The sequence below is a fragment of the Topomyia yanbarensis genome, chromosome 1 (genome assembly GCF_030247195.1).
Source record: "Topomyia yanbarensis strain Yona2022 chromosome 1, ASM3024719v1, whole genome shotgun sequence".
Taxonomy (NCBI): domain Eukaryota; kingdom Metazoa; phylum Arthropoda; class Insecta; order Diptera; family Culicidae; genus Topomyia; species Topomyia yanbarensis.
This window is the reverse complement of record NC_080670.1, coordinates 26,441,327-26,464,573: the sequence shown is the minus strand read 5'-3', so window position 1 is coordinate 26,464,573 and position 23,247 is coordinate 26,441,327. Positions and strand designations below refer to the sequence as shown.

Below are 23,247 nucleotides of genomic sequence, written 5' to 3'. Positions count from 1 at the left end.
GAAAACAGGCAGCGCTTACCAAGTTGAAGATTTTTGTTAAAAAGCATCAAAACAGCATCCGATTTGAGGTTACGGAAAAAAGATTTTTGATAAAGTACACAGTGTATAGTTCTTGAACTACTATACAAAAAATAATATTTAGTGAAAAGTTTGAAATGTCACCCGAAACATTGTACAAAAATATTTTCTATATTTTGCCCCTCAAAGATTAATAAAAAAAACCTACAAAATGATATTCTTAGTGCTTTCTTACCCCATTTCCGATTGGAGAAATTGAAGATTGGAGGATTGGAGAAATAACCCATTTTAGTTGTAATTTAGATGATACGATGCAACGGAGTAATATTTTTTAGGTTTTGTTATATTTTCCATGTACATTGTTTTTGAATTGTAATTTTATTTTACATAGTTTAAATTTGAAATATACTGATAAGGATGTAGACATGAATAAGTGAATAACAGTAAAATATTGCACATTGCCTCTCAATGATTAGATTTTGAGGAATGGTTAAGTGTTCGCTTATACCTAATCTAAATATAACATTCTAACATTAAAATGTCAGTACTTTAGTTGATCGATTTTGTTAACAAGTTAGTGGTTTTTAAATGCGTGCATAAATGATATCGACCGACTCGCTAAACAAAATTCTATCCAGCCGCATTTTCTAAAATTTATTGAACACAAGTTTCGTCGAAGAGATGTCCCAGTAAACGTCGTATGATTCAAGAGCCTAACGACCTGTTCAGGGTATCATCCAAACAATATGTGGAACCGTTGCACTATATGTGTTAAAGTTCGTGTATAATTTATTTTTATTAGGGTGCTTACTTTTTCGACCATTCCAATCCTACTGGGTACAGTAACACCCATCAATAGTATTGTTCCGTATCCATCCCTCGTATCGATTAACCCGGGTATACACCCCCGGATGATCCGGTTTGGCACAGCCCTCACCCCAGGAAACTACACCCGCCAGCTGGTGGATACTCTCCGATTCCATCTCTTTGCTGATGATATGCAGCGGTCCACCACTGTCCCCTTGGCAGGAATCCATTCCTCCCTCAGGAACGGCAGCACACAGCATATTATCGGTGATACGTTTTTCGCCGTAAGCTGATTTTCTGCATTCTTCGTTGGACAGAATCGGCACGGACACTTCTTGCAGGGTAGGTGAAACATCACCGCCTTGCGTGGTCGTTCCCCAACCGGTCACGATACCCTACAAATGTGTCATATATGGACCAAAATAACACAACATAAAATTTTAACATTTGCAGTCAAAGATCAATGAATCACAAAAAAACTTACATCATATCCAGCGAAAGATTCGCCGGAGCTGGGTTGGCACACCGGACGCAGTTTGTCGTTCATCTGCATAATGGTTTCCAGCCGCAGTATAGCGATGTCATTGTCATAGTTGAAAGGGCTATAGCCACTGTGTTTGTAGATCTTATCCACCTTGGACGTGATGGTTTCCGTCTCCGTGCTTGAGGACCGATCATGATCCAGCAGGGTGACACTAATCCTTTGCTTGTTGAATCCGTGAACACAATGCGCTGCGGTCATGACGTGCCGATCCGAAATCAGTGTACCGCCGCAGTAGAAAGAATCACCATACTTGAGGATCGCCATCCAGGGATACTGATTTACTCGGGTTTCCATTCCACCGACGATGCGGTTAACCTGGTTGGTACGGCCGCATTCTGGAAAAGAAACATTTCTGAATATTCTTGGACAAAATGTTCGGTATCGAAGAGCTGAGCACTCACTGCACTCGGTGCAATTCTCAGCTGGTTTTAGAGGAGGCCCTGGTCGTTGAATTCCGGTTAGTACCTCCAGCCATTCCAGAAAGGGGTTTCCTTTATTTGCTGGGACTGCTTCCTCTGGTTCTTGGATTACCTGTAAGGAAAAGAAAAGATTCGTGCGGAAGCTAAGCATGTGGATGTGATGATTTATCTGTTCATATCTCGATGAAATGTAATGAGTTATAGCATGATTAATCAGCCACCAAGCTCCAACAGTTCCAGGTGTGTAGTTCGGATTTTACAGACGAAAGCTGATAAACTGTACATTGTTTTTATTGTAGCTCGATCAGTCCTCGGAACAGAAACACCCATCAACTGTATTGGCCATTATCCAGGTCCGGAATCGATTCACCCTTGTATACACTCCCGGATAGTTTGGTTTAGCGCATCCTTCACCCCAAGAGACAATGCCAGCATTTTGATATATGTTTTCCATTGTCTTTTCCTTGTTCATCACATGTAGTGGTCCCCCACTATCACCCTGGCACGAGTCCTTGTTCCCTTCAGGGAATCCCGCACAAAGCATATTATCTGTTATCCGCTTCTCACCGTAACCACTCTTCCGACAATCGGTATTGGACATGATCGGCACAATAACCTCCTGCAAGGTAACAGATATCGCGCCATTCTCCGCAGTAGCTCCCCAACCTGTCACGATTCCCTGAAAATATAAGAAAAACAATATTACTAGTGTTAGTTTTAACCACACCTTGCACAATCCCAACTTAACCTACATCATATCCAGTGAATGATTTCTTCGCCGTAGGTAAACAAACGGGTCGCAACCTTTCGTCGAACTTCAGCATCTGATCCAGCTTCAGAATCGCGATGTCACTGTTGTAGTTGCTCGGATTGTATCCGTTGTGTTTGATCACACGCTCCACCTTACTGGTAATGGTTCTAGCTTCCATCGTATTCGAACGATCGTGTTCCAGCAGTACGACACTGATCTTGGCCGGATTAAATCCGTGTACGCAATGAGCCGCAGTTAGCACGTGGCGGTCGGAAATCAACGAACCGCCACAGTAGAACGTACCACCGTACTGGAGTATGGCCATCCACGGGTACTGGTTGACGCGAGTTTCCGTTCCGCCCACTATTCGCGTTGCCTGGTTGATTCGTCCGCATTCTGCAAGATGTGACGTTTTGGTGTGTCTGTGTGTTAGGTTAGATAGCTCTGCTTAAGACGAAGTCGGTTGTTCCCCGATACCGACTTCGAACATACTTACTACATTCGGTACAGTTGTTTGGCGGATTCAGGGGTGGGGCTTGGGTTGTTGTAGTGGTTCCAATTAAACTCGCTAACCATTGAAGAAATGGATTGCGTTGGGTGGGTTGCTGTCGTGGCGCGGGTTGGGTATGGGTGTCATAGGTCGTCTGGAAAGGGCAGCACACCGTGAGAGATTATGAGGGTTAAAATGGGGTTGTCGTTTGGATATGGTAGTGAACAGTATGATGTATGGTTTATCGTATATCATACAATGATTCATTGCAAAGAATATATAAAAATGTCCACGAAGCCCATCGACACTTTTTCGATTAACAATATTCAAACAATACAAGAAATGTTAAAGAAATTATAGCGGTTATGGAGGTTTTAACCTTAGGGTCACTCGGCTCTGTTTTCCGAGCTAGAAACATTTTAATACAGGCGAGCTGCGTACAAGGTAATAGATTTACCAACTAATATGTACCTCTTGGTTGTTTGGTTTTTGAGAATCATTGACTACAAACGCATTAATAATCTGATTTATGTACCACATACCTCTTTTTTGGTTAGCGTGATTCTAAATATTCCAAGATAAAAATAGTCAGCTTTTTAATCATTCTAGATGGAGTCATACTACCTTGAAGTTGTAGAATTCTAAAAAGTTCGCTGAAGACACGTAAGCTCTATCTGTCATACTTTTCATTGTGAAAGAAATTTAAAATCAAAGTTCAGGGTGTTTTAAAAACTGTTTTATTCACTAGGTGACGTGACAGAGTATAGGGCCCATAAGGTCATAATTCGTGGCATAATTGAGCCAATTATAGCGATCACGATATTTTTTAAAATGTCGCAAAATTGATTTCATAAAGCCAATTTTTGAAATTAGAAGTACTTATATCTTTTTAATAGCAGAAGATAGAGGTTTGATGCGTGAGAAGAAAATGTTCGTATTCAACAATTCTAAAAATCTAGACAATATATTGAGACATTTACCGAAACGTACACGCCGCACCTTGCTATTTGCGGTAGTAATAAGCCTTCCATTTTGGTTTAAACGCATGGATAATTTGATTGATAAATATTACTCATTAAACCAATTTTATCAATTCTGTAATATTAAAAGAATTTTTGAATTTTATTAAACGTCGTGAATTTGGCACCACTTGCATCTGGTATACTCAACCTGCACAAACGTTCCATAACGCAAGGCTGACTTTTGAAACAACTTGTGTTCTCATTTAGCCCTTCGATATGCAAAATTGCGACATGACAACACAAAACAAAGAGATCTCAAAGGGCTAGAAAAAAACATTGATATCCGGCATCGTCCCGACAAAATCGTTTTGAAAATATGTTTAACAGACAGATTTTGGAGTGAATAAGTTTTTATGTGGTAAATATCCAACGCGTAAAATTACTTATTGTAGTTTTATATACAAATCAATATAAACTTTTCAAAAGGGATAAAAGATTTTGGCAACAAACCTAAAGGTTCGTTGATAACTCTTCACTCTGTAGCGGTATAATGAATTTGTTTATAAACATCTCTTTAGCCTTTTTGAAGAATTAATTTTGAATTTCACAATTTCTATCGCATTCCAAATGTGACACGACTATCTCTAGTCATTCCCAACAGTCAAAAGCGTCGTCCTACAGTCCTAGCCTGCGAAGTCATATGAGATAGAAGCAATATTCAAACTGTTGTGTTATATTTTCGCGTAATTCTCCGCCCTAATAAAAATAAAGTATACACGAACTTTAACCCATATAGTGCAACGATTCCACATATTGTTTTGATGATTCCTTGAACAGGTCGTTATGCTCTTGAATCATGCGATATTTATTAGGGCGGCTTATAATCACTAAAAGGTTTCCGAACCGAACGAAAAAACTGACGAAACTATCTAATGCCTACAGCTCTGCAGAAACGAGGCATACCACGACTCATTCTTATTATTGGAATTATATATATGGAATCCACTGAACAAGTCAATGAATGCATTCGATGAGTTATTGGATTTTGATTTATTCAGAATTCAATTAGGTTTTTTATTGATATAGTTAACCTCACTTTTATTGACGGTTCACTAGTACTGTTTATATAGTCTTAGACTAGATTCCCTCGAAGCAAATCGCAAATATTATTTCTAAATCCATGTAAACAGTACAAGCGAACTGTCAAAAATGAACACTCGAGCTCATTTGTGACGTCACCGTAAATTATTTGATTCCATCCTATTAGGTTCTTTACTGGCACAGTTAACCTCACTTTTCTTGACAGTTCACTAGTATTGTTTACATGGACTTAGAAATATTTTGTGGACAACTAGATTCGTTCGAGGCAAATCGCAAATAATTTTTCTAAGTCCATGTAAACCAGTACAAGCGAATTGTCAAAAATGAACACTCGAGTTCATTTGTGACGTCAGCGTAAAGTATTCAATTCTGCTGACATTCGAGTCATTTCTAGCATAGTTTTAATAACTCGCTACTAGTGCGTGTTCACTGACTTCTTGGATTGCACAAACATGGCGATTGAGAGAGGATTCATCGCATTTTTCATGGTTCGTCGCTCCAAGCTCACTATGCTGATTGTATGCGGCTGAACCAAGGATCAATGGCTATTAGATGGAATCAAATGAATAAGTCATTTTTTCCACACAATTAGGTTTTTTACTGACGCACTTTTTACATGGACATATAAAAATTTAGTGGACGACTAGATTCGCTCGAAGCAAATCGCAAATTGATTTTCTAAGTCCATCTAAACAGTACAAGCGAACTGTCAAAAATGAACATCGAGTTTATTTGTGACGTCAGTGTGAAGTATTCAATTAACTTTTTCTGCCGAATGTCATCTTTTCTTAACAGCTGAGATCCACACGAACACATTTTTGAGATCTCTGTAAAAGTGACGTTTGATAGGTAAAACTTGGTAATTATTTCGCTGAATATCAATAAACAAATGTCACTATACTAAGACATAAATTTACAACATCGCTGACTACACGGCTGCTTCGAAATTTTTGAGCTGAATTGACTGTGCCTAGAGATTTATGGTCTACGGATAAGTAGCAAGTTCTATATTTTCACAGATTAGCACAAAACATCCTTCTTCAATGATGTGAAATTTTCGACGAATTAATGTCTATAACGTAAAGTAGATGGCGTTGTGCAAAATTTTATTATGGATTCTGCCTCAAAATTGAAGTTTACAATCACAACCAACAAACGTTTACATGCAACTCTACTGAAAAGTTTTTATAAATTTATAAATTTTTTTATCTTTTTTTATAAATACAATAATTAAGTTAACCAAGAAAGTTTATCTTATTATTTGTTGATTTGACCGTACAATTCATTAAAATTGTTGAAGAAATTGGCTTTGTGACTGTTCAAGGCCTTGAACTTTGTCTAATATTTCACTGCATTTGCTTTAGATTGATTATTTTATAATCAATAAACAAACAAAATAATTTAGTAAATTAGTGTTATCACCGTGCAAATCTGAAATTTTGACAATTTTTGAAGTAAGCCGTGTCTAGTTTGAAGCTAATACAATGAACACAGTGCATGTCTGACGGCGTTTTATTTCATGTAGTTGTTTCAATGCGGAATTTGAACTGAAACAATTACAACCCCAGTGTAGCATTTTGTTTTAAAATTTCGAATAGTTTTGTTACTGGAAGAGATTTTGTCAACCCAGTTGAGTCAGCTCGTGTTTTCGAAATGCCTATACAAGCAAGTTGTCTGATGCATTAGTGATAAAAAAACTCATCACATATATCCGAAATATGTAACGTCTGCGCCAGTAGGCTCATTATTCTACGTGCCTACAAGCCGCCGAAAACATCATGGAATGAGACTTCCCTTCGAATCGTCAACCCAACGCACACACAAATATTAAAACTAGTTTATTTGTAACAACGCAAACCCACAAGCAGCGCGCACACGTAGCACCCTGCAGTGATGAAGTCAATTTAATCCCATTCTACCCCCATACTTTGCAAATCATCGTGTATACACGACTCGCACCTATCGCATTTCTATACTTTGCATGTATGTAAAGTTTCGAATCGACGAGCACACGGCAAATTTTGCATACAGCAAGGAAACGTGTGCAAGTAGTACTGGCACCCGAAATAACTGCTTAACTGTGTGCGGGTTAATGCTTCCACTAAAGAAAATCCATGGTATGTACCGCTCATTGTACTGTCCGGACGATATAGTCATGGTGCGGCTCGTTTGGCATGCGAGCAACAAATGACTCAGGCACGTGGCACATCTCTTTATATCCTGTTTTATTTGACTAAGTCACCTAGGCGCTTCTTATTAACGGGTTTTCCCGAAAAAGCTGCTTCATCAATGGTAATTTTGGCTATTTGTGAACTTTTCAATTTTACCGATTTTCAATAGATTGCTTTTATTGCCCAGTTATTCAATTATTACCTATGTTTAAGTTAGGCGTTTCTGAATCGGCTAGTGTATAAATTATTAAAGACCATTTAGTAATAACCGGGTTATAATCGGGCAAACTTTACATAGTTTCGTTACTTTAGGATTTATAATGATACCTAGTCCCAGATAGTGGAGTAGGACATGTTTAATGTTAGACATACTATTTAATAAAGTTCACTACTATTAAAAAATACCATGATTTTGCAGTTTTGGCTATTTGTTGGTAGGTGTAGAGAACAAATCCGACAACTGCTAAAATGCAGTAGTATTACTGCAGTGTTGACGGTCGTTCAATGGAGTTCCTAGAAAAATAAAAAATTTCAACTCAGCTATGGTTTTCAGAGTTTCTATTCTATTCTATTCTAACTTTTACACAGCCAGTATTGAAAAGCATCCTGGAAATCACTGCAGGTATTCTTTAGTGTTTATCTTGTCAACATTTATATTTGAAGCATATTACAATATGTCGCAAATATTAAAATGGCCAGGCCTACTGTGCAGTGTTGGGTTCGAAGATGTTTCAATATTATACGGCAATTGAATTATTCATTTAATGAACAATTCAACCAACGAATCGTTTTAAAACATGAATGAGGAAGAAACGAGGACAACCGTACCGACCGTTTCAGTTTACAGGGGGTTATGAGAAAACGTTGGGAGTGACTTTGCTAAGAAGGCTAAGGTCACTCCTTTGGTCCTTTGGGATGGGACAGAAGTATTTACACCTTGCCCTGGTTCATTATGCCTAGGTTAGCGCCTTTGCTCGCTTTCCTCCAAACTAATGCTAACTTCGTTTCTAGATCCGAGTCGCTCTAGGTTCGCTCTAATATTTACAGAAGCCATATTAAAATAACAGTCAGAGCGAACCAAGAGCGACCACGATCCAAAAATAAAATCAGCATTAGCATGCACCTGTGCTTTAAACTTTCATTGTTCTTAGGAGATAATTTCGAGAAAAAAAATATATGTGATAATTTCCTAGTGATAAGTATAAATAGATTGGAGCATGCCAGAATGGTTATTTTTGTTCAGTTGATGACTGACAGAAAGGAAACAAGTGAAACAAAAAGATGATTATGCGTTATAGAAGCTATGAGCTTAAAATGAACTTCTCAGATGTAACAGTTGGACTCATGCCAGCAGGTTTATTGCTGAGTCTAGTTCCATGGTCATGACTGATTCGCTCTAGAACATCAGCAACTGGTCGCACATAATCATTAATAAAACCTTCGTGAGTCAATAATAAGGATTACTTTGCATATCCAGTGATGTAACTCCTCGAAAGACAAACTCACAATATCTCATTACCTCACAAAAGTGACTTTACATACGAGATACTAGCATCTCACCCCTACTCGGCATGTCTCCCGAAATTACCCTACGACTAATAACAATGCTCTATAAGAAAAAAATCAAATACTCCCTTATCATTCAGGTCCGCCTTCGACTCCTTGGAGCTGTCTGCCATAGTTGCTCAATCACTCCCACGTAATACAGTTTGATGCTTCAGGGAGAAAAATCCCTTCCAGTAACTCCAGTTGAGGCAAGAAAACTTCACCGGAAACATTTGCTGTAAATTGTTCAAAGTAAACAGTATTTATCAGGACAGCACACAACATTGTAAGTTCGGACCCTTTCGAATAATATTGCGAGCAAATTCAATCGTTTCTAACACAAGGAAGAAGGAAGATTGACACAAAAATTCTCAGCTATGGTTTTCAGAGTTTTAGCGAAAATGTTTAAACTAAAATAGTTTAAAACTGAAATTGTAATATGCCTTTGTAGAGGTTGTATTTATAGCTTTAAGCAGCAGGTATATGTAATAAGAACTAATAGAACCTTGTACTTTTGGTTGGTAAGGTTCAGTGGGAAGTCTGTAAATAAAACGAAAATTGCGCTGAATATCAACAATTAAGTACAGATTTACAAAACATGTTTGCGAAATATTTCACAAAACCATAAAGTACCCGCAATCGAGTACACTTTCTTGATCCACTTCGTATTGCCACGTTACTCTGTGTTAAAATTACGAAAGCTAAGCTTCTGAAATCATTAAATAGAGTCATTACATTACGTGAAAAAACTAAATTAGTTATGGAATTTGTGTTTCGACTTCGTCTCATCAGAATTCGACACTAACTTAGTGACAGGACTAAGCTAGAATCTGATCTTAAACTCAAGAATAAAGTATGACGATAACGCAACGAATAATTACGAAAATGTTGAAATTGTGAACATGAGCCACATCATTCCACGTGAAAAATCCGATAGTAATCTTAAGAATAACGCACAGAAAAATCACAAAAATCGTGATAAGGTTCCTTAAATTACGAACATGACTTACGTTACTACGAATGAAAATCCGATAGTAATCACAAGAATACATGATCCCAAGAATACGATAGAAATTGTGAAAAAGGTGCTTTTGATTTTTTTATGCCGCGGCTCAACGCCTCTCACTGACAAACTACAAAAAAACGGATGATCCTGGTGCCAACATGTTATTTACGAAATATCTTTAGTCGTTCTCGAAACAGCGACAAAAGCTTTATTGCCTGAAATTATTTTAAATACGCTACCAAAATAAACAAACTTAAATTGTTGTCAATAATTATCAATGAACGTTGAAAAAACTCCCTTTGTAAATGATTGAAAATCAGTCTTCCCTTTTAAATATTCTTTGATATAGACTAGTTTCAATACATCTCAGTTGAAAATTTTCCCTACTGCAAAATGATCTGAATTTCCTCTCTGATCTTGATACAAATATTGCACAGAGTGTGAAGTTGCAAAAGCCTCTATAATCATTTGAATAGTAATGAATTTGATACAAAACCAGTTTCAAGAAGACTGAAAAAGTAAAGAAAGCAATATAAAAATAACTCGTCAATGGGAAATATTTGTATATTCCTGGTTTATTGAACCTGATTAATTACATCTTCGAGTGTCTCCTGGGACGACATCGTATAGCATTACAATCCTCGTAAGTTACCTGTTTTAATTAAACTTACTTTTGCATTGATCATCCCGGTCAGGATGCAAATAACCAACAGATGCATTAAACCTAGAGGCTTCATTTTCGATTTCTGTAATTCTTTTTAACTTTCGTTCGCTTTAACGGATCAATAATTCACAATAATAATTGTATTTTTGTCACACTTTCGCCTGCTTGAGCACGATTGGTTCCGCTACGAAAACCACGACTAGAACAACTGGAAACATTCAAAAATCGGGTCTTTACAATCAGCTTAGACCATTTTTCCCTTATCTTCACTTCACGGGATCGGTTTTATCACTGCCAACGCTGCTGGTAGGTCAACGGCAACCTTTTCTTCGGTCCGCGCTGTTTAACGGTGTATTTACTAAACACGCGGATCTTCTTCAAGTTCGATCTAATCTCGGCGCGTGGCCAACGGCTACTAAACCACATTCGCTGATTCTGAGTGCGGTGAACTGTGCGATTGCGGATCAAGCGGCAGCCCATCGGGCGCGAAAAGAAAGCGAGCTCATCTTCGCTTCCCTTCACCCGTGCGCCCGTCAGCTGGAAGTGCCTGGTGGACCTAGTAGGGTGGCTTAATATTTACTGCTGTATGATTTGGAGGTATCCGTTTGATACGAAAACGAATCAGTCACGTTGCAGGCGGATTGCTCTTGTATTCTCGAGTGTGAAAATTGTATAAATATTGCTTGATCGAAAAAAAATGTTCACATTACAATCTTTAGCCTCAAATAAGTTAACGATTGAGCACCCACATTAAAAATGAACCCGCTGCAGACAATTTCAAATTTCTCCATGATCGCCTGAGTCATGCTAAGGTGATCACTCGCTGCGCTCTATGGCTGTCCAATCGACCGATCCGGGGGAGACATAGCAGAGAGGCACCGATCGGGGTGACAATCCTCGTCCGATCCAGTTCAATTTTTATGCGTACGATAGGCGAGGAAAATAAATGAGCATCGCCGGAAATAATTCGAATTGTTGCATATCTTCATGTGCGGGTCGGGAGAATTGGCAAAAAATGCATAAGCGATTTTGCTCATCTGTTATAGTGGATGTCCTATTTTAAACCAATTTGCTCATTCTGGTTTAACATGAAATCTCCCTTCTCCCAGATTCGAATATTCTGAAAACCTTTCACCAAATACAAATAATACATCAGCTGAACGGAAGAATGGTTCGTGTAAACCAGAGTTACCAAATATACAGAATATAGTGCACTTATACAGATTTCATTTTCGGACCAATAATCTGTTCTACTGACATACAGATTTTTTGTCTTTCTCCTATAGAAAGGCTATGCGATCACACTGAAAATCGACTTTATAACCGAGGCCAACAGCTGCACATCTGTTGCTCGGATATAGCTGAACCGATTTTATCAAACTTAGTATCAAATAAAAGGCTGCTATTGAATTTCATTTGATTCCGATTTCTGGTTCCGGAGTTACGAGTTGAAGAGTGTGGTCGCGCATGAAATTCCCATATAAACCGGAATGTGTTCTAAATTGCTTGGTTTTATAGCTACAGCTCAATGACGACTTGAAATAAATAAATAAACAATGGTGCTACAGTATTCCTATTGACTGTTATTAAATTTAATTTGAATCGGAGTGCTGGTTCCTGTGTTACGGGTTGAAATATGCGGTCACATGCGAAATTCCCATATAAACCGATATAATTATTATATATAAATGATCCACATTGGTTGCAACTGAATTTCATATGAGCGAAGTATTGGTTCCGGAGTTATGAGTTATTATTTTCTTTCTATAAACCGTTTTGCCTTTCTATTACTGAAAGGTTATGCAATCACTCTGAAAATCATCTTTTGAATAGATACTCAGAGGGCCGAAACTCTTATACTATTCGACTCACTTCATCGAGTTCGGCAAACGTGTGTATGTAGGTGACTCGGAGATGACCGTATCGATTTTATCAAACTTAGTCTCAAATGAAAGGTATAGGTTGCTATCGAATTTAATTCTGAGCCAACATTCGGTTCTGAAGATACTGGTTGAGAAGTGTGGTCATACAGTAAATCCCCATATTAACTGGTACCACCATGATATCTAGATGATGCCAAACTTATTAACCCTCAAAATGGCTAGGGGTCTCAGAGGCCCGGCTAGTTACAGTTCTCTACTTTCAATGAACTTGTAATTTGAAATACAAATGATGAAGTGTTTTCAGGCTTTCGTTTCTCTCGCTGAAAAAGGTTTTTGATTTCATTGGGTCTTTGGAGCGATGGTTCTTAAAGTCACAATTTTAGCTTGCCTTTTTGAGGGTTAAAATGGGCGTTAAATTACTTTGATTTGCAGGCCCGTAGTCGCTTTGATCATATTGGCCACCTGATGCCTCGAAGAACTTGCAAATGAGCGATTTGAGAGTTGATTCACACGTATTCCTCATCAAATTCTTGATCGATTTCCACTATCTTCTAAATTTGAACTGATTGATGCAATGTTTGAATTGGCTGCTATTGAATTTCATCCCGATCTGGCTTTAGGTTCCGGAGTTACAGGTTAGCTTGTGCGGGCACGTAGGAATTTACCATACACCTGTACCTTCATAATACTTAACGGTAAAAAAACCACAAAATGTGATTATTGCAACCATGACAAATTAATTGATTTCTACCGAAGCTCTGGCGAAGCATTGCCTACACCAACTGTCAAATTAACTTTGTGATGTTTTGGTTTCGAGTATTGGTGGATACACGAAACTTTCTCGATTACAAAGTATGTCAGTTGTGCTGGGATAATACGGAGCTGAATCTTGATGTATCCTAAATATTTAGTTATTATTATTATTCATAAATAATTGCGTAGCTGTGGGTTGAGTCGGTTTCTTAAACATGTCAGATTGAAAATGATCTCAGATTATATTCAGATTCCGTAATTCCTGCACCCAGCATACTTTAAACATCTTCATCAGATAAAATGACCGACATACCATGCGACTCAGTTGGACAGTATCGGAAAATGTCTGTGTGTATGTATATGTGTGTATGTGGCAAATAATGTTTCTCAGAGATGGCTGGACCGATTTGCACAAACTTAGTCTCAAATGAAAGGTACAACTTTCTCATCTATTCCCATGCTATTGAATTTTTATTGATAGGACTTCCGGTTCAGGAGTTATGGGTTAAAGAATGCGATCACTTAGCATGTGGTGAAAACCTCTTCTTATTGTGAATGCATTATCTTCAATGTACAAAAGAATCTTGACACTAACATTGTCTCACTCAACAAAGTGTTTCATGTTGTTATGGAAAACGTAAGATTCTGTTCGTCCTTCAATACTATCAGTACAATATTGTTTGTATGGTTGAACTGAACTGAATCTGGTTAACTGTATGTTTTCCTGCTTGCTTTGTAAGCTTTACGTGATCTTCTTCACTGGTTGGATACACACTTAGAAAAAATGACAATTACATTTGACGCAAAAACATTTCCACGTATTTTTCTGTCTAGTAATAGAATTTCAAATCTTTTGGCGGGTAAAATAAAACATTTTGTCTCTTTTGATGTAAAATTCGACTAAACAAGCTAGCGTATTTTGAAAGTCACATTTCAAGAAGAAGAAGAGACGGATAAAACTACCCATACAACCAATTAGGTTCTTTACTGACACAGCTAACCTCAATTTTCTTGGCAGTTCACTAGTACTGTTAAAAATTTCCAAAGCCAAAAATTTTGTGGACGACTAGATTCGCTCGAAGCAAATCACAAAGAACTTTTCTAAGTCCATCTAAAAAGTACAAGCGAGCTGTCAAAAATGAGCCCTCGAGTTCATTTGTGACGTCAGCGTAAAGTATTCAATTTTTGCCTCAGCGATTACTTTTCTCCCATGCTTATACTCCAGCGGTCAACGAGTTTGCGACAGCCCGAGTAATGGCAAATGATGTTATGGATGACCCTTTTTCTTGTGCTCTCGATATCGTACAAATCGTCGCTCGCTTTCCGGAGACGCGCGAGACGTGTTTATGCGACAAACCGCACTTTCTCATGGTCATATGAATGGTTCAGTGTTTTAGGGGTAAAAGTGTTTAAACTTGAAATAAAAAAAACCGGAATGACTCCAAAACGGAACTACTTAACATATTCCAAGTTTCATTTAGGTAAGATACTTATCATCCATTTGTTCTAAATATTCGGATATTAGGTCGCACTTTGTCTCTGAACTCAGCGGCCTACACTCTACTCTGACTAAGCATTTAAACCCCCCAGATTGACCAATAATCAGGGCCGTCGAGAGCCGCGCCGGGCCCCGGGGTTCGAAGTACTGACGGGCCGTACCATATATGACTTCTTATTTCAACATCGATTGGAGGAACTATACAAATGCAACCGTTTCAATTAAACTATTTTTTATGAAAATTGTTTATTTGATACGATTCAATGCGTTAGCTTACCAGAGTCGTCAGTATTTTAAATAAGTAATAGATGAAAAAAATAAAAATAATAAAGGAATATTTGTTTGTGGCTGGCCATTAGAATGACTTGCGTCCGATTTGCCATTGCAATTGGAAACCTTTTTCGCGACATTGCCATACAGTCCATATCGCCATCGTTCATACTCCCTTGACGCACGTTAATGCTACCATCGTTAATGCTGCTCAGAATCCGAGCTTAGAAAAATTGACATCCCTTCGTGAGCTTGAAAGAGAAATAAAATTCTATTTATTCCCGCCGCGATGAATCGAAGGTTTGTTTGTTTTCCTCGTCCGTCCGCTCTGAGATCATCAAGCAAAAGTGCACCAGATATAGATTATGCAGTTCAGTTATGCTCGAAAATGTAAAAGAACTTCTGCTTTCAAACTGTCCACATAATAACAAATGAATGCTTTGGTTTGTGAGTGAATTTATATTTCCTCTGCACTCAACCATTCGATTCTGCATAAAATTTCAGTCAGTTTGGAAGTGAATGAACGAGGGAAGCATTGAAACTGAATATTAAATTCAGCAAATTAATCAGAAATAGGCAACTGAATGTAAAATTTCGCACCACTGATGCTGCCTTGTTTCTTATTGTTGGTACATGTTGATGATTTTGAGGCACTGGATGCAGCTATTGCAGTTGTCACTATGACCTGAACGAATTTTCTTTATTGGTTTCTGAATATGGTAAAATCGGTTTTGGAATCAGTTGTTACATTTGCGCCAACATTCAGAGAGAAAACATTCCGAATGCGATGAATGGGATCCAACAGCGAAGTCTGCTGTTAGAAAGACTGAGACAGAGAGTTGTGAGAGAAAGAGTTTCAACTTTTGGTGAATACTAATAGGTAGAATAAGTATCTAGTTCAATTCCCACATTTTTCTGCATCAAATGTGTACACTGGAACCTCTATTTACGGACCAAGCCAAGGGTTCGTAAATTGAATTAGTTCGTTTTTTGGGATTTAGATCATAAAAAATTCGCTTCACATTCTTATCAAAATTCGTTGGTTGAGCAACATTATCGATAACCCTAACAATATGGGTATTTCCGGAACGGGCTTGACAAGTACATGATGAAAATGGATATTTGGCACCTTTTTGAAATCCAGGATGGAGACTTCCGATTGAACAATAATCTCGATAACCCTAACAATTTGGGAATTTTTGAAACGGGCTTAATGAGTAGATGATAGAAATGGTACCTTGGAGCTATTTCAAACAATATCTGTATAAACTATGAGGGTATTTTTAAGCGGGTTTGCCGAGTAGATGAGCGATGCCCTTTTGAAGGCCAATATAGCGTCTTCTGGTTCAGAGAAGTTTTCTATAATCATATCATCCGCATCACAAATCAATATACCTATATCAATTCTATGATTATCTTTTTCGAAAATGTCAATATTTTAGGTTATAGAGATGTCTTAACTGGAATTCGCCATCTTGGTTTTCAAAGTGGCTTCATTCATTGATTTTCGTCATCTACTCGTCAACCCCATTCCGAAAATATCCAACTTTTATTAGTAACATTAGCTAAGAATATGATAAATTGTAAACAACTTCATACTGTACACTTTGACAAACACTTGCGATAAATGAAACCAGAATGGTTCTATTGCACTGTTGAATGAATCTAATTGGGTTACGTTCACGTACTTCAGAAAACCATTGGAACGATTGGAACGTAGTTTTTATTATTGAGAGGGAAAAAGCCGCGGGAGTGGATTTTCAAAAGCTCCTTCTCCCGTAGGCACAAAACCTCTATCTTTTAGGTATCAACATTTAACAAACAAACCAAATGATACAATGACTAACACTAAACACTGCTTAAAATAAACACTTCTTAAACTCTATCTTACATAGGTAAAGTATTAACATTAACATAAAAAATTGGCTAACACTATCAGGTTTGGGAAAGGGTGCGCGAAAACAATTTTTTTAAAGAAGTGCAAGACAAATTGAAGTCAAAGACATTGTAACATTGATTGAACACTCTACACATGCTGCTGGCGGGTTCATTTTTGCCATAATTAGTACGAGACACTGGAAGACGGACAAAAGAGTAGGAACGAAGGTTTCGGAGGCGAATATCAATGTTGAGAAGACGGAGTAAATCAGGGCAGTCAATGCGAGACAATAACAGATCAGACACAAAAGACGCTTTGGTCACATTGCGGCGCAAAGACAGTGTTTCAAGACCAATGAGGTTGCAACGATCTTCGTATCTGGGCAGATTGTAGGGATCGCTCCAAGGCAGGTGGCGCAGCGCAAAACGCACAAATTTACGCTCAATACTCTCGATGCGTTGAATGCTGTTCTTGTAGAAAGGAGCCCAAACAACGGCGGCGTATTCCAGTGTGGAACGAACGAGCGAGCAGTACAACGTTTTTAAGCACTGTACGTTAGTGAAATGCTTAGTAACCCTAAAAATAACTCCTAGATTACGCGAAGCCTTAGACGAGATAAAAGCAATGTGATCCTTAAATGTAAGCTTTGAATCCACAAGAACCACTAAATCTTTCACTGTAGTTTCTCTTTTTAATTTGTTTTGCAAGATAGTGTAGTCGAATGTTACGATGGAGCGTTTTCGTGCAAACGTAATCACAGAACACTTCGAGGCATTCAAAACCATCCTGTTAGTCATGCACCAATTAGCGAAAATGTCTAACTGAGATTGCAAAAACAAAGCGTCAGAGTAACTTTTAACTATATGGAATAACTTATAATCATCGGCATAAGACACCTTGAAGCACTTAATCAATGAATCCAGATCGTTTATGTATAGAAGGAAAATATAAGGACCGATATGGCTGCCTTGAGGTACGCCGGACGTTACGTCGAAGGATGAGGATAAATGATTCCCGATTTTAACAGACATTTTACGGCCTGACAAGTAAGATCGAAGCCATTGGTTGATTTTATTGAAGGCGGCCGACAGATCGGTGTATATTGCATCAGCCTGCAATCGATCCTGTAGCGAGCGAGCGATAAATGAGGTGTAGGCTACTAAATTAGTGCAAGTAGCCTGGGAATGAAACCGTGTTGAGTTTCTGAGATGTATCTAGAACAACAATGTGTTAAAAACTCGAGAACGATGAGCTCCAATAATTTCGATAGTGCACATAAAGATGCGATTCCTCGGTAATTGGGAACTTCGCTTTTGGATCCTTTTTTATAAACCGGAAAAACGTAAGATGATTTCTAGATGGTAGGAAACACTCCGGAACTTAACGATATATTGAAAACGACGGACAGAGGTAGGCAAAGCAACAACGAGCAATTTTTAATGATAGATGATGGGATTCCGTCAGGTCTAGGAGTGTTAGAACACTTGAGTTTTGTGCAAGCTTTTTGTACAATATCGGAAGATATCGTGAAATGAGGTCCAATACTAGTCCTACGGGGAATGTTGTCGGCTGCTGCGGAGACTTGTTGATTATTAAGAGTATCATTGGTAAAAACACTGCTGAATTGTTGGCGAAATAACTCACAGATGTCCGGCAATGAAGTCGCTTCTAAATCACCCAGCGACATAGAAGTGGGTAAACCTGACTCACGCCTCTGTTCATTAACGTAATTCCAAAACTTTTTTGGATTGTTACGAAGGTGACTCTGAATACGATGAAGGTAGGAATTGAAGAGAGACTTATTAAGTCTCTTGTAACAATGATTTAAAAAGATTCTGATTCTTTGCATATCGGTTCGGTATTTCGAAAACTTTTTTAGAGCTGACCTTTTGGCCAATTTAAACTTTTTTAGTGTACGATTCGACCATGGAGGATATTCACAGCCATGATTGAGTTTTTTAGGAGTAAACTGGTCGATAGCATAATTCAGTACGTTCGAAACAATTTCAGCCGCTGCGTTTGCATCAGATTGTGACAAGATTTCATTCCAATTGATACGAGACAAGAAAAGGTGCATTCCTCGAAAATCTGTCTTGCGATAGGCATATGTCAGTTTCTCAGTGGTATCTTCGTACAAGGTACACATTTTCGGAGAAAACAATGAAGAGCAGGGTGGTGTTGGCATAGTTTAACGAGAGGAGCTGGAGCACGACAAACGGCAAAGTGATCGGAGAGCTCCTGGCTTCCAAAGCAAAGATCCAAAATACAGTTGTTGTCATTAGTGACGTCACATAGTTGAACTAGCCCCGCGGTGCTGTAACCGTCGAGTAGCTGAGTGATACACGTGTTAGTTGATGAGTGTGATGAGTCTGGGTACAGAAATGATGTATTATTGCGAACCCAATTAATGCCGCTAAAGTTGAAGTAGTTGATTGTAATATATTTGCAGTGTCGACAGAAACAATAAACTTCATCAATTAAATTAAAATAAATTTAATTCAGTTAAAAATGCGGGCCCCCAAAACAGACCCGGGCCCCAGGGTAGTTGCCCCCCCTGACCCCCCCTCTCGTCGGGCCTGCCAATAATCTTGAACTTGCTACGGAACGCGTGTTACCGCTATACTGTGGGAGATAGTATTTTTAGCCCCTTTTTCACTGATGCTTTTTTGCGACAACTTCCTTCTCTTTTTCCGACATGGCCCAGTCCGGTTTGGCGCAACCGCGTACCCCTTTCGGTAGGTGGATTGTACCGCTATGGAAACGGAACGACATGTGAATAAATTAGCAAATGGTACACTGGACTATTCGGTGGAACACAATGACGATCATGAGGATGATCACCGCGGCTAGATTACATTACTACACCATCAATCGAATTGCAGACTATCGCGTATGCGGGGGTACGGGGCTAGGGCAATTGGAACTGCGATCGTGGCATTTGGACTATTATCGCATAATTTGGTGCAATCTTCAGTGCACTTGGCTGGAGGGTTGTCGCGATGGTTGGCTTCGTATTGTTCCCACTTTTGCAATTCCGGTCACGAAGCTGGCGGGGACTGGGTTTAGTGTGCTCGAAAATTGTCGGAAATGTATGTGAGCTAATTCCGTGATGTGGAGTGACCGCAGTCGATGAATCATTCCAATACTGAAAACTATCGCACTGCAAATTAGACTTATTTTATGTTTAAAAATAATTGCACATCTGGTAGAAGTTATTGGCATTATTTCGTGTGAAGCACTGTATAAAAGTATCCGCTAATCATTACTATAAATATCGATTGATTGTACGTTGCACATATCACATAATATAGATTCTGAGAGTAAAATGCAATTTACGTTCAGCTAAATATAATCTAAGGCTATCGATCCACATACCTCATAAAACAAAATGGAACGTTTAAAAATAACCGGTAGCTATCAGCTGTTTTGTGGTAGTAGTGGTTGTGCAACATTCGTTTTCTTTGTAGCATTGGTGCATGCTATCTCTATCCAAATATCTTTTTAGTGGGTACGATTTCGGATCCCACCGCGTTTCCCCTCGTTTGGAAAGTATGTACTCATCTGGTGCAGGGTTGCCAAAATTAAATCTGTATTTTTGTCCATTAAAATCTTTTCATCTGTATTTATTCTTCGAAAAATCTGTGTCGATATCTGTATCGAATCAGTTGAGTCGTTTAACTTGGATTTTGTTGGATTATCTATCGAAGATATTAATTCCTGTGGTTTAAATCAGCCAAGCAAGGACCTGTCTACGTCTTCATAAAAAACACTACAAATCGTTCTGATATTTTACATCCAGAAACTTTAACTTTACCGATGTGCACAATGGAAAAATAAATTTCTTCATTTAAATACTTTTGTTGATATATAATGTTATATACATTAGGTCGACCCATGTAGCTATCGAATTTTCGGACAAAAAATTGAGAATTAACAAAGTCACAGAGCATTACAATTAACGTTTCTGGAAATAGACTTCAGCCAGGCGTTTGCTGGGTGCTAACCTGAGTGTATTACAAACACCTTTCAGAATGTGCGACCACTCTCAAAAGTAAAAATATATTTTAATATAGAGGGCTAAGCTGAGAGAGACACAGATGATGTATTACTGAAACAGAAAAAAATATTTCAAAAAATAGTTTTTGTAACATCATTTCTCAAAAATCTGTATATCTGTACATACACACAAAAATCTGTATATCTGCACATACAGATTCTTGGTCTGAAAATGGCTGAAAAATCTGTATAAATGCAGATTATTCTGTATTTTTGGTAACCCTGATCTGGTGCATGTCGACACAGCAAAACCGGTAGTTGTGAGAAGTGCACCGTTAGAAAAAATATTTAGTTAATATTTTTTTGTGGCAAGTTGGCAAATATCAGAATAAGGTCATAAATTATAAGGAATGAAAATGCTTCAAAAATGCTGTTTAGGGAAAATAGAAGTAAACTTACTTTTTTATCAACCTACCTACTGGCTTGTTACGGCAAGTTTTCTACGTATTTCATCAATTGTAGGTATCAATTTAACGTCACTCTCCCTAATAGTCTCCGAAAAGATTAATTACCATGTAACATATTCAAATGCAGTAAACATTCTGAACTTGTCATTATCACCTGTGAAGCCATTATTTCAAAAATTGGGTGACTTAATAACTTTCTAAATTACAGAAAGGCGACTAAGTGCATTTAGAAATTGTTTATTTTTTTATTTTTTTTCTATCACATTAAAATAGCTTCCGACTTATATTTTTAATTGTACCAAATGCTCCGGGACAAGAAAGCTACTAGTCTAACATGTTCCTATGGCAAAAGCCGTGCAACGAGCAAATTGCTAGTTCGTTCAGCCTTTTTTTTTACAGTGGCACCAAATATAAACGACAAATCAAACCGAGGAGACACGGATAGCACCAATTGTGGAAGAAACAGACAATAAATCATGTAAGAAGTGTCGGCCAAACTCGCAAACATGTCAACATTGATACAAGCCTTCGTATTTTATCGGTCGTTAATGGGGAATTCGGGTTTCGGAAGAGGTGTGAAACGATCGATCCAGCTAGTAGGCAGTTAGTAGTTGTTGTATAACCTATAGGAACCGGTATTGCCAGGTGGAGTTTTGTTTCATATACATAGTATGCTACTGAGTTGCAGCTGTGATCCTATGCTGCAGACATATTTTAGGTCCTACTATTGCAATACTTCATAGTCATGCATAATGCAGACTGAATCACCACGGCCTGGTGAGGATGAAAAGATATACGAACGCTCGTGTCTGGTATCGTTATAGGGGAAACTGGTGTATCTATAGTGAAGATAAACAAAGTTGTGCCATGTAACAAAATATGGGAAGTTACCGAACTTAGGAAAAGTATTATATTGAATTAAAAAATTGAGCTCGATTCTTTGATCATTTTCAATAAGAAATTACTATTCAGTTAGTACTACAATCGATATAGAACACCTTTTGCTAAAATATTCCACTGATGTTTTATTTTTTCATTAGATTAATAAAAAACTTTAAAATAGCTTTAACTAGAAGATCAATATCACTTTTATTGTCTTTGATATTAATATGTAGTTGTTCCACTTCTAGTGTTACAATGACCACATCTTCTAAGAACTGTCGATCTCATAAATATACTCACATTATGTCGTAGTAATCGCTTATTTCGGAAATTTACGGTTTATTTCAATAAATTAACGAACACTAACTTTGATTATACAAAAAAAAAACAAGATTTGCAAGTTTCACTCTAAAACAATGAACTTGATATTGATCAAATCCTAATAGAAAGTATGCCTATTAACTTGTAATAAAAGTTTTCCTTGCTTAGAAGTCCTTAGTTTTAGCTAGAGTACCCAGAATCGTTTTAGTACAACTTTCGCACCTTGTTAAATACAAATCGATACTGCAACTGCTCCAACATACTTACACTCCTAACGCATAAAAATCGCAAACTAACACTCGGATGAGTCGCATTTCAATCGAAACAACCCAGCTAAAGACTGCCCGTGCTTTAGAAATATCTACGGATCACGTGACCCAAAATATCAAACGTGTGTGCAAATAAAACATAAGCTGCGCCCAAAGTATTTTAAGACATGAGAATTCCACCCGCTACTTCTTATCCGTACAACGCACATACAAATATACAAAATAAATGCATTAAGCGGCCAATCGAACCCAGTAAGTCCAGCCGGAATTCCGGATTTCTGATTGACTTTAGTTGGTGTTTCATCTTCTGTGACACAACCTATTCTAATTAGAATCAATTGTGTCACTGGAGCCGATTACTAACTAGAGTTAGTCAGACTTCTAGCTGAACAATATCCAAAATCCGACGGGCAAATTTCAATTACTTTTGGGTAAGATTATATTATCATTTTGGTAATAGGCCCTGGAATTGCGCATACCGAAAAGATATAAAACGGGAATGGTGAACTTCTGTAGCTGCACACTTAAAAATATTTACATCTCGCAAGATG

At 38.0% G+C, this 23,247-nt stretch overlaps 1 protein-coding gene across 1 annotated transcript; it reads right to left on the bottom strand.

Moving 5' to 3' along the window:
- Positions 1–432: 432 nt before the first annotated feature.
- On the bottom strand, positions 433–11,605 carry LOC131694563 (transmembrane protease serine 9-like). Its single transcript, XM_058983041.1, has 7 exons — positions 10,486–11,605; positions 3,036–3,183; positions 2,541–2,935; positions 2,095–2,467; positions 1,771–2,043; positions 1,310–1,704; positions 433–1,220 (listed from the first exon to the last, which is right to left on the bottom strand). The coding sequence occupies exons 1-7, from the start codon at positions 10,549–10,551 to the stop codon at positions 849–851; spliced, it is 2,022 nt and encodes a 673-aa protein (XP_058839024.1). The 5' UTR covers positions 10,552–11,605; the 3' UTR covers positions 433–848.
- Between the last annotated feature and the right edge of the window lie 11,642 nt (positions 11,606–23,247).